The sequence below is a fragment of the Macrobrachium rosenbergii genome, chromosome 15 (assembly GCF_040412425.1).
Source record: "Macrobrachium rosenbergii isolate ZJJX-2024 chromosome 15, ASM4041242v1, whole genome shotgun sequence".
Classification (NCBI taxonomy): domain Eukaryota; kingdom Metazoa; phylum Arthropoda; class Malacostraca; order Decapoda; family Palaemonidae; genus Macrobrachium; species Macrobrachium rosenbergii.
In genome coordinates, this window is record NC_089755.1 from 53,929,606 (window position 1) to 53,947,940 (window position 18,335).

The 18,335-nt window shown below is 37.5% G+C and overlaps 1 protein-coding gene across 11 annotated transcripts in view; it reads left to right on the forward strand.

Moving 5' to 3' along the window:
- Positions 1-18,335, forward strand: part of LOC136846746 (chloride channel protein 2-like) — a 169,825-nt gene that overhangs the window by 14,758 nt on the left and 136,732 nt on the right. For 8 of the 11 annotated variants that reach the window (XM_067117936.1, XM_067117933.1, XM_067117935.1 and 5 more), the window contains exon 2: positions 4,427-6,275. Coding sequence is in view for 3 of the 11 variants with exons in the window: in XM_067117931.1 (XP_066974032.1) it covers positions 7,790-7,819 (30 nt within the window). In the remaining 8 variants the exon portion in view is untranslated. Of the gene's footprint in view, positions 1-4,426; positions 6,276-7,583; positions 7,820-18,335 lie in introns of those variants that run through there. The other 3 variants (XM_067117931.1, XM_067117930.1, XM_067117938.1) reach the window with 3 other exon arrangements.

The following is an 18,335-nucleotide window of genomic DNA, read 5'->3' on the forward strand; positions in this document are numbered from 1 at the left end:
TTCAAGGTTTGTTTCCTGTGAATTGGAATTGCTTTTTTTATGACTCATGTAGTGAATTCAAGGTTTGTTTTCTGTGAATTGTTTAGTGAAATAAACCACAAGTAAGCGGCAGCTGACTCTCTAAGGTTACCTGTTCAGCAAAGAAAGATCTTCGCCCCCCGGCGTTATGATGACGTCACGACGTCACTTGTTGTTGTTTGACTATGCATGAGCTCTGCGCGCGTTGTTGCGTAAGGCACCTGCACCGCAAGGTGCTGTTTTACGTAATATGTGGGAATGGGAACAACTTTCCCATTTTTCGCTCGATAATCCGCCCGTCTCGGGTGCCTCAACCTAGATACAAAAAATGAAAAAAAAAGTGTAGTGTTTTTTTTCATTAAAAATTAATTCATTTCAGTTGCGAAATGAGTTAATTTTTAATTCATTGTAAGGATTTATTTTCATTTATATTCATTTTTAAGGATTTATTTTCATTTTCATTTATATTCATTTTTAAGGATTTATTTTAAGGATTTATTTTCATTTTCATTTATATTCATTTTTAAGGATTTATTTTAAGGATTTATTTTCACGGAGTACTAATCCCGTAAGTGTGGGGTGGGGGGTTGGTGCTATCAGTGCACCTCACGAGGTGCACTGTAGGCATTACATGAGGTTCTTTGCAGCGTCCCTTCCATGGCCCCTAGATGCAACCCTGTGATTCTTTTTTTTTTTTTTTTTACTGTACCTCCGTTCACATTCTCTTTCTTCCATCTTACTTTCCTCAACCCTCCTCTAATAATTGTTTCGTAATGCATCTGCCAAAAGTTTTCCTCCCTTTCAACGCTGAATGACCTCATCAGAGGTCCCAGCACTTGGCATTAGGCCTAAATTCTATATTCCAGTCCATTCCATTCCATTCCTGATCACATATACGTAAATATTCGTTATAATAATAATAATAATAATAATAATAATAATAATAATAATAATAATAATGATGATAATAATTGTTTGTACACATGAATAATCCATTCCAGATCACATAATAATAATAATAATAATAATAATAATAATAATAATAATGTTTGTATACATGAATAATAATAATAATAATAATAATAATAATAATAATAATAATAATAATGATAAACTTCAAAATGATCTAACTTGCATGCCTTTAACACCTGATATCAAATCAGGAAATAATAATAATAATAATAATAATCTTTTTAAAAAAACATTCGAAAGCCATCGTCGATCTAAACAGAAAAAACACACACACTCGATCGTAGCATCCGAACGAGCGATTTGGGAACTCGACACACTAGGAAAAAGGCCTCCCTTTGAGTGGGTCAGGTAACGGGGTGAAGGGACCGACCAGCTGCCATTTTTTTTTTTTTTTGTGCTGCAGGGTACTCGACGTCGATTCCTAGGTTAAGGAAGAGATGTTTTCATGTTTTTTTTTTTTTTTTAGATTAACGCTGGCTTTCGAATGTTTTAATAAAGGTTATTATTGTTTGATTTGATATCAGGTGTTAAAGGCATGCAACTTAGATCATTTTGAAGTTTGTTATTATTATTATTATTATTATTATTATTATTATTATTATTATTATTATTATTATCATATACTACAGTAGCTATTAAATGCATGCAATTAGCTGATTTTGAAGTTATATATTATTATTATTATTATTATTATTATTATTATTATTATTATCATGTACTAGCTATTAAATGCATGCAAATAAACCTTATTCATATGGAACAAGCCCACCACAGGGGCCAGTGACTTGAAATTCAAGTTTCCAAAGAATATTATGGTGTTCTTTTGAAAGAAGTAACAGAAGGTCATAGTTATTACAGAATGAAGAGATTAGTTAGTAGAGAATAAAAAAAATAAATGAACAAATCAATAGATAAATAGATAAAAATGTATGTAAATCATAAAATATAAGGAGAATGGTTTTAGGGTAGTAATGCATCACAACATCATCAGATGTTATTTTCATAAAAGTGATGATGCGTGCTTTTGAAAGCACTTATAATAATCATTCTAACTTTTTATCCACCTACGTACGAAAGCGAAGGTTCCACGCTTATTGAATGACAGATTATTAAAAAATGAACAATTCTAGGTAAGCTGAGACAAAGTTTACTCTAATAAGACTTATAAGATGAAGACTGATGTCCCGATTAGGGTACAGGGGGATTTTGGTACTGACTACAATAGGAACGCGGCATGACACTTCTTGGGCCGTCTGTTAGGTAAGAAGTGGAGGAATGCCAACGTCAGCCTTGGACTTGTTGCCTACATGAAGTTCTGCTGTGAACCTGAACCAGCGACGCTGTGTACGTTTATGAATGTGTACACAAATTTGTGTTAGTGTAATATATAATATATACTGTATATATACATGTAGGCCTATATATGTTTTATATATAAAAATGATTTATAAATATACTTACATACATATATATATATATATATATATATATATATATATATATATATATATATATATATATATATATATATATGTATATATATATAAAGAGAGAGAGAGAGAGAGAGAGAGAGAGAGAGAGAGAGAGAGAGAGAGAGAGAGAGAGAGAGAGAGAGCGAATGTAACTCCCGATTGTTTTGGGTGCTGAGAAATGGCGTGGATACGGCACTGAAGAGAAGAATTGTATGATTGGCGAGTTGTTTAAAGAGAATGATCTAGATTTTATGACACTTAAAGTAAAGTTAAAGGACAAGGAGCTGAGGACTACAGAGGACGAAGCGAGAATTTATTAGAGGTCGTGGGGAGGTGTAGGACCAGGGGGGGGGCTGGTAGTTAGGAGGGGGAAGGGGAGGGGAAGGGTGTATTTGTTGCACCAACAAGGCTTATGGTCAGCGGTGAAAGAATGTAAATAACTTATGCTCTAGTCCTCCCGTAGGGGGTTAGAGCCGTCAGTGCACCTCATGCGGTGCACTGTAGGTATTGCTTAAGTTCTTTGCAGCGTCCCTTCGGCCCCTAGCTGCAACCCCTTTCATTCCTTTGACTGTACCTCCGTTCATATTCTCATTCTTCCATCTTACTTTCCTCCCTCTCTTAACAAGTGATTCGTAGTGCAACTGCGAGGTTTTCCTCCTGTTACACCTTTCAAACCTTTTCACTGTCAATTTCCCTTTCAGCGCTGAACGACCTCATAGGTTCCAGCGCTTGGCCTTTGGCCTAAAGTCTACATTCTGTTCGATCCTATGCTTTATTCCAAAGGTTTCGTGAATAATGTTGTAGTATATCTGTTCATTGTTTGGCTGCGGTGAAAACCACGATTTAAAAAGGCATCTTCACTTAGAGAGGAAAGGACCAACTGTAGCTGTAAACAGAAGTGTGTCTGATAAGAAAGACGCGAGAGTTGCATAAATATAAAAGATGGATAAAAATGGACCAGGGATAATTATGCTGAAGTCAGGGGAGTTAGCATCAGGAGAAGCGGAAATTCAAGGCAGGGGCCAATGAGTCAGCGGCGGGTGTGTACAGGTATGAGCACAGTTGAAGACGGAAAGAAGGTTGGAACTGGTAGATAATGAAATAATTTTATTGATGGGGAAAAAAGCAGATAGTCTCTATTTTAATTTCACCACAAAAAAAAAAAGGCAAGAGCATCCGTTATTCAGGGAGATGAGATGAATAGAAGGGAATAACGGGCAAATAGACGAAAGAGTAAAAGATGTATATGGAAAGGTGGTGGTTGAAGAACATGAAGTAATATATCAGTGGACTAAGCATTTTGACAATTTGTTGAATGAGGAGAACAAAAAGAAGTACAATTGGAAAGGTCAGGAGTGGGAGGAGTTAAATAAACTTCAGAATGGTTTTGGTCGCCATTTTGAAGACTGTAAGAAATAAAAACGAAAGTCTGGAAAATGGAAACGCACCAGTACAAGGGGTCATGTGGTATGGCGCTGGTTATGTGTGACTTGGCTGACCAGGGTGAGTAAGGTATTTCCGGTCGGGGAGAAAGGTTCCAAAAGAATGCGCGCGAGGAATGTATTCCGTTATATGATGGGAGATGACTGTAGGAATTATAGGGACATAACATTATTTTACTTCTATTTTTATTTATTTATTTATTTATCTGTTTGTATAATAACTGATCTCTTTCTGTGCTTCTCATTACCTTCTGTTGCCTCTTTCGATTGAACACCATAATATTCTTTGGAAGCTTGAATTTCAAGTCAGTGGCCCCTTTGGTGGACTTGTTCCACATGAACAGGGTTCGTCTTCTGAATAATAATAATAATAATAATAATAATAATAATAATAATAATAATAATAATAATAATAATAATAATAATAATGCATCGTTAATGCTCTTTACTCTTGAATTTTTAGTCATATAGAATTTTGCTGTTTGTAGTTGCATGACTGATCTTTTTCCCTTATCTTTACAGGAAACGGCTGAACATCAGATTGTCTTGAGAAGTCATACTGGCGTTGTTTACTCTGTAGTGAAGAAAACACGAAGATAACTCTCGTCTATTTCTGATAACGAGGGAAGATAAGAAGCAATTCTCTCGGGCAGTGTGATCGATAAGTTACCGTTTAAGAAGTTTTGATGGGGGACGGTCGACAATTCCTTAGAAGTTGAGGTCGATCGTAGTGAAGATAAGATACTTGACCGCACCGTCCTAATTTAAAAGGCCGAGATAGTGATTTAGAGATAAAATTCAGTGATATTAGTGGATAAGCAGTCGTCGAATGTACTATCTGATAATCTGCCTCTGTCCTCATTTGTACGAGTTGATAATAGGTCGTGCCGTCGTCGTGTGCTCCGTCCATTCATAGTGGCTCGTTTGTTGTGCATACCGGATAGTGGTTCCATTCATTTGTCTCAAGAAATAACACGGATTCAGTTCTGAGAAGTAATGAGCGGTTGTACATTAATTTCAGGAAGTAAGAATCAAGTGTCACTTCTCCATAATTCACTGTTGAACTATCAACACAAGTGACGGACAAGTCAAGCCTTTTTTTTTTTTTTGTAAACTTCTGAGTTCAGACCACACAGTGGTTTCAGTTATTTATTTCAAGAGATAACAAGAATTGTGTTCTTGGAAACCAGAGCATAAGCTGAATTTACACAGAACAGCTGTTTGCCAGATCGATGACAAGACACCTGCAGTGTTGCTGAATCGCGGATGCTAGTTATATGGCAAGCGTTGGTGGTGTGTTACGAATTAACCCCTTATTCTTAACACATAAATACGTTAATTTCAGGGAGAATTGAGTGCAATAAGAATCCGGTATCACTTGTTCATAATTCAGTATTGAATTGGCTTTGTGTATTTACAAGTGACGGACGAGCATTTTTTTTTTTTTTTTTTTTTTTTTTGCAAACGTGTGAGTTCAAACTGGTCAGATCAAGCTGGTGACCTTTCTCTTGAGGCAGAGTTTTTTTTTTTTTTGTGGGCCCTCTGAGCGAGTCAGGTTGACGCCGCCTGAAAGGGGTCTTAACTAGTCGTGAAGTTCTTGAGAGAAAGTCAGCACGCGTAACCTTGATGTGAAATTTCTGCGCCTCGCTGTGCGATTCCGGTGGTGTTCACATTCTTGTAAGTGGTGCCCAGGGGCATTTATAACTATTTATAACTGAGATTAAGAGCTGCTGAAGTATGCCCATCGTTCTGTGATGTGAAACTTCTGTCATTGTCGTGTTCACATTCTGGTAACTGGTGCCCAGGGGTTTTTATAACTGGGATCAAGAGCTACTGATGTGAATCCTCGAATACGCTTTGTTATGTGACTAATATTTTTGTCACCCAAGATATTCATAATTTAAGGGTTAAAAATTCCGAAAGTCAGTTGCCAAATACGCTTTGTTTTGTGTCTTGGACACCGTTTGTACCCGAGGCATCATAGCCTGTAGTTAAAGCTTCCGAAGTGAATACCCAAATACTCTGTGTTATGTGGCTTTAAGGTACCCAGGATATTCACAACTTGGAGTTAAAGCTACTGGAGTGAATACTCAATCAGCTACTCTGTGTTCTGTGTCTTTAACAGCTCGAGTTGTGCAAAAATAGTGATAAAAAGAAAGAGACCGTTCAGGGGTGTTTGCGTTTGAACACAGCGCTTGACTTGACTCCTCTTTTGGGGAACCAAGAAATAACGTAGAGACTAATTTTCCAACGACCTCACCACCGCCGCAGCCATGTCTGTCCGCTGGAAGATTCCCCTGGGGACTCGGAGGACGAAGATGAAACTGAGGAGACCGATGTTGGTGGTTACAGGGAATATGAGCAGACTTTGGTGAGTACCTGACGTTGATTTCATTTCAGCTTCTGATTTTTATACCTTTCTTTTTTTTTTTAAATCCTATGAAAAAATTTTTTTATTGTTTTGAAAACAAAACTTTTTAATGATTTGGAAAAAACTTCTTTTAATGCTTTGGAGACTTTTTTTTGTGCTTCGGTAATTTTTTTTATACTTTGGAAAACAACGTTTAGCAACTTTTTAATGATTTGAAAAAATTTTTTAATGCTTTGGAAATTTTTTTTTAATTCTTTTGGAAAAATTTTTCTAATGCTTTGGAAACAAATTTTTAAAAAATTATTTGCAAAAAAACTTTTTTTAATCGTTTGGCAAAAAACTTTTTTTAATCCTTTGGAAAAAAATTTTTAAACGTGTGGAAAAAAAACTTAATTCTTGGGAAAAACTTTTATTAATCGTTTGGAACAAACTTTTTTTTAATGCTTTGGAAAAATCTTTAACCGTTTAGAAAGCTTTTCAATCGTTTGAAAAAAAAATTTGTTTAGTCCTTTATAAAAACTTTAATTCCTTGGGGAAAACTTTTTTAATGCTCTGGAAGGAACTTTTTTTATAATCCTTTGGAAAAAACTTTTTAATGTTATAAAAACTTAGTTTAAAACTTTTTTAATCCGTTATAAAAACTTAGTTTAATGGCAAGGGAAAACTTTTCTAATGCTAAGGAAGGAATTTTTTATAATCCTTTTGAAAAACCTTTTTTTTAATCCCCTGGAAAAAAAATCTGTAATCGTTTGAAAAAAAAAACTATTTTGAAGGTCAGGAACTTTTGACACCCATGCCAAACTTTTCACCTACAGTGCTTGGCCCTACGGAGGGCTGGCGAAACGATAGGGAAGAGGAGAAATAGTACTTGAAGATTGTTAAGGTGACCCAGAATTGAGGACAGTTTTAAAAAATTACGACCGGTGCGATTGTTATATTGAATTTTAATGGGATGACGCGTAATTTTTAATTTTTGTTCTCATGCACAATATTGTACGAAAATCTCTCTCTCTCTCTCTCTCTCTCTCTCTCTCTCTCTCTCTCTCTCTCTCTCTCTCTCTCTCTCTCTCGTTTAAAAGCGTAAAGTCTCTCTCTCTCTCTCTCTCTCTCTCTCTCTCTCTCTCTCTCTCTCTCTCTCTCTCTCTCTCTCTGCAGGGAAAGCTTTTATACGGCGCTTAAAAGTCAGTTCTCGAAATTTTACTTGGGTAAAAGCAAATTACCGTGATACACATCAGTCCGTCAGGCGATTATTAAACCGGCCCCATCTGAGTTTGACGCAACATCTGAATTAAAACCGAACGTATTCCACATCTGTCCAATGCTCGCCATTAAGGCGTGACCACGCAGTATCCAAGCATATCTATGTGAACGGACATTTTAACATTTTCGCAAAGAAGCATACATCGTCAGTTCCTCACTTTTGCAAGCTGATAACAGGTCATTCGGTGTGTTGTGCGCAGCTCGAGGTGTTTCTTAAATACATTCCTCAAAAGTCAACTTTGCATCAAGGAAAGATGGAGGCGGAGATGGATCAGAGCTATACGGTATTGTGATTCAGTTTGTATTTGATCGTAGTTATAATTATGATTTTGGTTCTGCGTAGTTCTGCGTTTCAAGCTCAAATAGGCGTATATTTGTACGCATGCACGTGTGTATGTTTATTATTATGGTTATTGGAGAAACAAATCAACAGTTATGTATGGATTCAAATATATTAAAAATAAAAATATATAGAGAGCTCTCAGGAATCTTAATAGAGTTATTTTTAATATATCTGTACCCATACGTAACTATGGATTCGTTAATCCATTTCAAGACTCATGCTACTATGAATATTTTGTATGTGCAGAAAGACAAGATCAGGTACTGGAAAAGAAAAAAATAAATTAACTGGATTAATAAATAAATGTAAATATACACTATGTGTACGCTCATTTGGCATAATCTTTTCACATTCTTGACATCTTCCTCAGAACCACTTGACCAGTTTCATTTAAACTGGGCACAAAACATCCTTGATTACAGGGAATACAAGTTTGATCAGATAGGACCCACGACCCGTTTCAGCGGGACATAGGCTGCTTAAGAATTGGTAAAAGTGCGTTTGCACCATTTAAAAGTCATCTTCTCTAGAGGTAGGCTATACTGGGCCAGAAATGACTTATCTGAGTGAGAACTTCCTTTGCTGATATAGTGTAGATTTAATTTTGTTCAGACTATCTCTTCCGGCGCAGAGGCCGGCCAGAGTTTTACTTGGGAATATCTAAGAAAGTTTAAAAAATCATCTTTCCGTACCTCATGCGGTGCACTGTAGGCATTACTTACGGTTCTCTTCAGCGTCGCCTCGGCCCCTAGCTGCAATCCCTTTCATTCCTTTTACTCTACCTCTGTTCATATTCGCTTTCTTCCATCTTACTTTTCACCCTTTCCTAACAATTGTTTCAATGTTATTTTCAGCGCTGAATGACCTCGTAGGTACCAGCGCTTGGGCTTTTTCCTAAATTTTATATTCCAATTTAAAAATCTTCTTAAGAACAACATGGCTACAGTTTGTCGAATTAATATGCAGTTATCCTCACTTGGTGTAAATATGGGCTTGTTTAAAACTGGCCCCCCTGGGCCAGTCTGGTGCCACAGTAGGAGTCCAAAGTTTTACGTTGGAATACGTAAGATAAATCGTAATAATAAACGCATAAATGTGTTAAGAAAGCTCGGGTGAGCAGCGAGACCCAAGGTCCTCGAGCTCAGCAAATCATGATTACGTAATTTCATCCTCTGATAATATTTTAAAATTGTATGTTGTTAAAGTGTAAAATTTGAACGTCGCACTTTTTTCTTTTTATTTCTTCATTTTTTTGTCACTGATGTCTCGAACGCAGTATGCAATTGGATTCAAAGAATAAGACGTTGACATGGAACCGGTGGCACATTAGGAAATCATTCAATTTGCACCTCCTCTCATATTCTCTTATTTCCATCTCACTTTCCACCCTCTCCTTACAATTGATTCATGGTGGAACTGCGAGGTTTTCCTCCTGTTACATCTTTCAGACCTTTTACTGTCAGTTTCCGTTTCAGTGCTGAATGACCTCACTGGTCCAAGTGCTTGGCCTTTGGCCTAAATTCTATATTCAGTTCAGTTCAGTTTGCTGACTAGTGGAACAGGAGATATTTTGTTACAAAGGTTTTTGTGACAGAAGTGAAGAATGCGTTCAGAATATTTAGACGGCTGAGTGGCTGTTTGATCTCAGAAGTGGTTCAGACACAAGAATGTTATGTCTCGCCGACGGAAAAAAGGCGCTAGATGTTTGTACAGAGTTGTGGGTAAGAATATGAATTGTAAATGGTTTATGTTCACTGATGATACAATCCAGATTGTGGTTCGTTCGGGAGACGTTGCAGAAACAGGTGAGAGAGTTTGCAAGGGCTTGCAAGAAGAGAAATATGTGAGGAAAGGTAAACAAAACTAGTAAAGTCCAGACTGGGGCTCTCCTTGAAACTGCAGAAACAAGTGAGAGAGTTTGCAAATGTTTGCAAGAGAAGAAAAATGAGAGGAAATGTAAAAAAAAAGTGTACTGTAAGGTTTTAGGGTAAATTTTAACAGGGAATAAGGAGCAATGAATGTTAATCTGGATGTTGTAGGAATGAAAGCAGTTGGGAGTAAATGTGAGAAGAGATGATAAGATAAGAGAAGAGATGTCACAGTTAGGTGGAACAAGGAAGTTTGTGTAATAGATATGGTAGGTCATTGGAATGTTTGTGGAAGCTAAGATATATATATATATATATATATATATATATATATATATATATATATATATATATATATATATATATATATATATATATATATATATATATATATATATATATATATAATTGTAATAACCACAGTGCCCTCTTAACTGGTCGATTTCTTCACGCTTTTTGGATTATGCTTGTCACTAAAAAAGCCTTAGATCCAAATCTTGCATTTGGATCTAAGGCTTTGTAGCAACAAGCATATCCAAAAAGTGTGTAAAGAATTCAAGCAGTCAAGAGGACATTGTAGCTACTACAATTACACACGTGTCTGGTACAGAGTCACCAATAGATTCTCTCTCTCTCTCTCTCTCTCTCTCTCTCTCTCTCTCTCTCTCTCTCTCTCTATATATATATATATATATATATATATATATATATATATATATATATATATATATATATATATATTTCTTGTCTGAAGGCTCAGTGGAGGGACCTACTGTGGCTTGAGAGCCGTTGCTCCCGTAGGGTCAGGAACTTGTTCTGGCTGACATCCCCAGCCTCTGGGATATCGATCTCACTGCTTAAGCTTCGTAGCCGCACTCCAGTAACCGACTCGGCAGCATTGCTGTCCAGGTGCGGAATCGGAAAGGGAGAAAGCTGTCTGGAGTAGAATGCAGATGAAGGCCTCATTAACAAGGTTAAATGAGTAAAAAATGCCGAAGTGGGGTCCTTTTGGAGTCTCATGTCCGTGGCAGAGTTCCCTCTCAGCTACGGGGCCTCGAGTCGGCCGTTTTAATTTATAAAATAAGAATTCACCCTTCCAGTGGAGTTGTCTGTACAGCGTATAATCAAGGCCACCGTCGGTGGTCTCAGTATAATGCTGTATGAGCCGTGGCCCTTCAATCTTTGACCACGGCCAGAAGTACGATTATGGCTAACTTCAACCTTAAATAAAATAAAAGCTACTGAGGCTAGAGGGCTGCAATTTGGTATGTTTGATGATTGGAGGGTGGATAATCAACATACCAATTTGCAGCCCTCTAGCCTCGGTAGTTTTTAAGATCTGGGGACGAACAGAAAAGAGTGCGGACGGACAGGCAAAGCCGGCACAGTAGTTTTCTTTTACAGAAAACTAAAATGACATCAGGGACATGCAAATTTCAGCTCAAGAATAGTTAGCAGTGCAAGGGCGCAACAGTAAGAGCTGAAAATCAAAGTGGGGGTTATATAAAATGTTTTGTGGCATTTAAGTTGTTTCCTGTCTCCTTGAAACCGACTTTCACTGGGCGTTTTGTTGTCGGCTGACCCAAGGTTGAACTACGTGGATAATATGTAGAATTTAAGTTGAAACCAAATAAAAGAAAACTGACTGAGGTGTGGAATAGGACGTTAAACACACGGCAGAGTAGAGTAATGACTGGCATGTGTTCATTTACCGATAAAAAAAATTTCGAAACAACATATATATATATATATATATATATATATATATATATATATATATATATATATATATATATATATATATATATATATATATATATATAATATTAATATACATACAAATACATACAAATGAGAGAGAGAGAGAGAGAGAGGGAGAGAGAGAGAGAGAGAGACTTCCTTTTCTGAATGCATATTCCATAGAAGTGTTTCTTTCTTTTATCAGGTAGAAGGGTGTTCCCTTTACAACTTCAGGTGACCGGCACACCCAGGTGCTCATCTGGTATCGCTTTGTTTTGTTTTGCCTTCAGCAGTGACATTTATTAATTTATTGACAGTAGGGCAAAGAAGTTGATGACTTTAGTTGCCAATTGCTCCTAAGTCTCTTTATAAAGAGTTATTTTTCGATAAATGTACTGTTAGATGCGGTTGCAAACATGCTTACATAATCGGCGAGAATTGGTATAGCAGGTAGAGAGAGAGAGAGAGAGAGAGAGAGAGAGAGAGAGATTGCGTACGACAACGCATTCAGATTAGGTAATTGAGCACTGTGACGTCACGACATTCCTCTTGACGTCACGAGGATCATTCGCGATTGGCAAAAGTCTCTGCTTGAGACGCAAATGAATTTAAACTGAATCTTGCAAAATAAAATAGAAAATTTTATCCGGAAATTTTAAACCGTAAACACAGAGATTGTTTTGTTTACTATTTATAAACTCCAGACGCTAGGGAGTTGACCTAAGAACTTAAAAATCAAGCCTGAAGACGGTCGGCGATCTTGGTACCTGCGCGCACTCGTGTGTGTATGTGTATGTGTGTGTGTGTGTGTGTGTGTGTGTGTGTGTGTGTGTGTGAAAGGAGAACAGGTTTTCAGCGAGCTACACCTGAAGGCATAATCTGGCTCAGGTCCAAGATTGGACTTGAGCCACACGGAGTTGCTTATTTACTTTTTTCATTTAATAAGGCTCACGAAAATTGCAGGAAAAATTATGAAGAATAACGTATATACTCGCTGCATTGCATCTGTAACTATTTATACATTTTCTTGCCCACAAACGATTGCACGGAAATGCATTGTGTTTGTATTCGGAGGGGTAGGCTTACTGGTGTCTTCAATATACCCGGTATATCGTAGTTGTAACATTTTATACCTTTTCTTGCCCACAAACGTTAGCGGGGAAATGAACCTTTGCTCATATTCTGAGGGGTAGGCCTACCGGTGTCTTCAATATACCCGGTATATCGTAATTGTAACATTTTATACCTTTTCCTGCCCACAAACGTTAGCGGGGAAATGAACCTTTGCTCATATTCTGAGGGGTAGGCCTACTGGTGTCTTCAATATACCCGGTATATCGTAATTGTAACACTTTATACCTTTTCTTGCCCACAAACGTTAGCGGGGAAATGAATCTTTGCTCATATTCTGAGGGGTAGGCATCTTCAGTTTACCCGGCATATCGTAATTGTAACATTTTATACCTTTTCTTGTCCGCAGACAATAGCACGGAAATGCATTGTGTTTATATTCCGAAGGATAGGCCTAAGGGTGTCTTCCGCGACCCGTTAGGTGGAAGTTTTTCCTTCTCAACTCAAAACGCTCCTCATTAAAGGGCTGTTATTAGGAATTATGTCATGACAGCTCTGACACAAATACTTTGATGTGACAGACAGTTTTAGGCAGGGCAGAGTTATTGACGGAGATTGTGGAGTGTTCAGCCAGTGCTGCTTGCAGGATGGGAAGCATTATAAGATAATATCGTAATGTGTCGTTTCCTTTTAAACATTTCCTGTGGCTTCAGCTGATGTTTATGTATTATTTTATATATATACATATATAGCCTACTCATGTTCATTTATTTATTTTTATATATCACATATCTATAGGCTATATGTGTGTTTAGTATTATATATATACATATATATATATATATATTATATATATATATATATATATATATATATATACATATATATATATATATATTATATATATATATATACATATATAAAGATCTAAAAACAGAGCTAAATACTATAAGGAAAGACTTTCAGGTACTACTCAGTCCTACGGAGTAATAGGCTATATGAAAGTCTCTCCTTATCGTTTTTAATTCCATACATAAATATTTTTAACACTAGTGTGGCTTTTAATTCTCTTTACTAACATTATTAGGTGTTACTAATGAATCAAGCTTGCTTTAGAATAATGATATGGTCCAGGTTGCTGTTTTTTGGCAAAAATTCCTGTCTGTTTTTGAACTTTTTTTTTCTTGCATTTCCTCCGTCATAAAACCTTCCTGTAGCCCTTATCTCTCCACATTGGGATGTAGACCTCAAACTTTCCCTATTATAATTAACGTTTCATTATTCAGAGCACTTTTGAAGGCATTTCTGTCATATGATAAGTTTATGGAGAGAACGTATTCAGTTTGGTATAGATTTGAAATCTAGAACAATTTTTCCTCCCTTCGATTTTGACTTCCCTTCTCATCATTGAGTTCTGGGACATTTCTTTCTTATTTTCAGTTCCCAGTAAATCATTTGATGTCTTAATTATGCATATGTACAGGCGGTCTTGCTCAGTGACAAAGCAGTATCATCGTCTTGTAGGCCACAGAATGTGTTAAAGATAATTAGAATGCTGGTGATGTTAGGAGATTGGATCATGTGGTGATCAGTTCTACCAATAGTTGCATGATTGTTTCATTTTTATGCTCTACGTAGTACATCCTTCGCTACTAAGCTCTGTGGAAGGACAGGAACAGTCCTTGAACCTCGCAGTTCGAGGCTTGGCGATTGTCTACTTGTGGTGAATTTGGAAGAGTTGGCACGACTGGCGTCACAAGGCTGCCTGATAGCAGGAAGAGCTCCCACTCTAGCTCAACGGAATAGGGACCGAAATTATATCTGCAGAATAGAGCGAGTGAGAGGGAGAGGAAGATGACTGAGAGACGAGACAGGAGTGGGATCATAGATCAAAAGAATAGCTTCAGTTCAGTTTCACCGAGGAGATAAACCGGAGATTAAGCATGAAAAGTGTATTCCAAAGTGTGATGATCAAGCCCAACAAAAGACTGTTTCATAGGCAGACGGTACTTGAGTGAAAGTGAGAAGCATCCAACACATACGAGAACACCATTCGCATATGAGATTGAAATCCTTTTTATTAGTCACTTCATGAGCAAACGAAGTAGATTCTGCCGTTGTAGATACCCTGGTAACAAAATTAGGAGTGCTTACAGAGGGGCAAGGTAATGTTAGCCTAAACACCCTTACCCTAAGAGAGATAAATTTATGGACGTAGAGCCTGTTTGTTACCTGCAAAGATATTTATTTCATGCGCTGAAAGGCAAATGACTTGCCAAAGCAGGCCCTTTCAAATTACCACAGACACTGGATCTTTTCTTAAGTGGTGACTCTGTTGTGTTGACATCAGTACAGGGGGAACTTGGTACACCTCTCATGGATAGTTTGGTTGGTATTATCCAGAAAATGCGACGGGTGTCCAGGTCGTGTTTTTCCTGGAATTAAGGAAATAGACCAAGAGATTTGTATACTGATGTCATTATTGCAGGCGTTAGGTTTCGAAATGCAAGGGTACCAGTATTACTCTCCTAACATTCAGGTTATATAAATATGATAATCGTTTAGTATAATGGAGGTTTTAGTAATATATATATATATATATATATATATATATATATATATATATATATATATATATATATATATATATATATATATATATTTTTTTATGTAATAATCACAATGCCCTCTTAACTTTTGATTTACTCATTTTTTGGATACGCTTTTCACTACAAGGCCTAAGATCCAGATGAAGAAATTTTGACACATAGGATTCAAGATATATATATATATATATATATATATATATATAATATATATATATATATATATATATATATATATATATACATATACATACACATATATACATATACAAATACATATACATATACATAACCACTCAAGCTTCAGGAATAGCGAAGCATGATAGTCTTGTTTCGTATACTGATAATGCATTTTGTGGACCCGATCCGCAGATTTCTTAATCAACTGCTGCCTACGACATAACCTCCTGATTTGATGAATACCTTTAGTGATTCTATAGCCTTGGCCAAAATAGACCGGTTTTTTTGCGGTCTGGTTTTGTGCTACGATTAGGTAACGAGTGTCTTCTCCCTTTTTTATCCCATTTTTTCAGCGTCGATATATGTCTTACCGTCAATTTATTCAGTCGAATTTGTCAGCGGAACACTGTCGAGTGGCTGATTGAAGTGTTAAGTGATCCGCTAAGCCGGTGCGTTGGTTGGAGGTCGGTGGAGGAAGGGAAGTTTGCTGGGAGAAATATATAAATTAATTAAAAAATAAATAATTATATGTTTTGATATTTAGTCATTTCATTATATTGAAGAAGCCTCAGTTTCATAATCCTCCGTAGGTGGACTGTAGGCATTACTTTAGGTTCTTTGCAGCGTCCCTTCGGCCCATAGCTGCAACCCCTTTCATTCCTTTTACTGTACCTCCGTTCATATTCTCTTTCTTCCATTTCATCTCACCCCTTCTACCCTCTCCTGACGATTGTTTCATAGTGCAACTACGAGGTTTTCCTCCCGTTACACCTTGAAATCCTTTTTACTCTGTTTCCCTTTGAGCGCTGAATGACCTCAGAGGTCCCAGTGCTTGGCCTTTGACCTAAATTTTAGATTTCATTCCAGTATACGGAAGAAGCATCAATTTCCTAAGCGGGATTTATTTTTCTTTTGTTTGTGGAAGACAAGATTGCGTCTTTTGGGAACTAAGGAACAATTATACAAAAGAAGTATTTTCATGAGACTCATCATTTAAGAATTGTAATTTTTTCTCCTAGGCGGGCAATCTCGATAGTGCACCTCAACGTGGTGCACTGTAGGCATTACTAAAGGGTGTTTGAAGCGTCCCTTCGGCCCCTAGCTGTACCCACTTTTTTTAAAGCCTTGTGCTTTAGATTCTTTCTTAGTGCAACTGTTAAGTTGTCTCCTAGCCACACCTTTAGATCCGTGTGCTTCATCTAGTTTTATTGTCTGTTTCACTGTAACTTGCTGGACAGCCACTTAAGTTCCATCTTTTCACTGTCTCAAGCACTGAATGGCCAGAAAGTGCCCCAGTAATTCTTTCACTGTGTCAAGCGCTGAATTGCCAGAAAGTGCCCCAGTAATTTTTTTTACTGTCTCAAGCGCTGAATGGCCAGAAAGTGCCTCAGTAATTCTTTCACTGGCTCAAGCGCTGAATGGCCAGAAACTGCCCTGGTAATTCTTTCACTGGCTCAAGCGCTGAATGGCCAGAAACTGCCCTGGTAATTCTTTCACTGGCTCAAGCGCTGAATGGCCAGAAAGTGCCCCAGTAATTTTTTTTACTGTCTCAAGCACTGAATGGCCGAAAGTGCCCCAGTAATTCTTTCACTGGCTCAAGCACTGAATGGCCAGAAAGTTCCCCAGTAATTCTTTCACAGGCTCAAGCACTGAATGACCTAAAGTGCCCAAGTAGTCTAATTCTTTTTACTGTCTCAAGCACTGAATGGCTTAAAGTGCCCCAGTACTTGGCGTTATTGGCTAAATTTCATGACTTATGTATTCATCGTAATTTTGCCCCAGTAATCGGCTTTATAGCCTAGACTTCGTGATTCATTTTGTTTATTGATTCCAACTGTTTTTCCTACTTATGATTCGTCTTTTGTTTCTCTGACATCATGAAAATGATTTTTTTAATCTTCCTTCATTGCGCCAGCCGAATGTTTGCAGTCACGCACGAACATCTGTGCTTCTCTTTGTACCCATTTATCGTGACGAAGGAATATGAAACAGGAATTGAAATTATTATGAAGGGTAGCCTAATGAAACGGGTAAATTCACCTGCATCACACTGAATATTACGACAACCCGGAATGGAACTCGATGAACACCGAGTAAAAACGAACGCACAAACAAAAAACTCACATACACACAAGCAAAACTACACCGGAAGTGCCTCGATAAAGCCCTGATTAATCCGCCGTTATTAGTGGGTCGTAATGCGTAATGCAGAGAGCCCTGACATCTGTATATGTTTCTAGGCCTCTGCTCCTCTCTCTTTCCTGTCACGTCTGTCGAGAGCAGCGCAGAGAATTCCCAAGCATTTGTTATCGTGCTTGGGCGAGGAATACGGGGAGAATAATCCCCCGATACTTATGTTACCGGGAGTCTCTCTTCCCTAATGGAAATGAATACGGACAATTGTCTCAGGGGACGTGACCAGGGTAGAGAGGTAATAATGCCTTGAATTGCAATATGTCATTTGCCACTGCCAGAACCAGATTGACCGTTGTGCGATCTGGTTTTCGGCATATTTTTCTAGAGTGTGGTCTCTCCTGTCCTGTAGGCTTTGTGGATTCCTGTTGGGTGGCTGATTGGTTAGGTTCGTTTGTAGACTATGTGTACATACATACATACATACATACACATATACAGGTATATATATATATATATATATATATATATATATATATATATATATATATATGTGTGTGTGTGTGTGTGTGTGTGTGTGTGTGTGTGTGTGTGGCTTGGACATAAGCTGAAACCGGCCAGGACCTACACCCACTCTCATTTTTTTCACCTGTGGTGACGTGCAATAAACGAATCACTTGTTAAGAGAGAGAGAGAGAGAGAGAGAGATTGTGTGAGTGTGTGTCTCTGTGTGTGTGTGTTTAATATACACATATGTTATACCGATACCGTCAGGTTGCTCTCATCATGATGCTGATGATGTTTCCTGTATGAAACCAGTTTGATATAAACCTACGCCCCTGTCAACCAATCTCTCGCT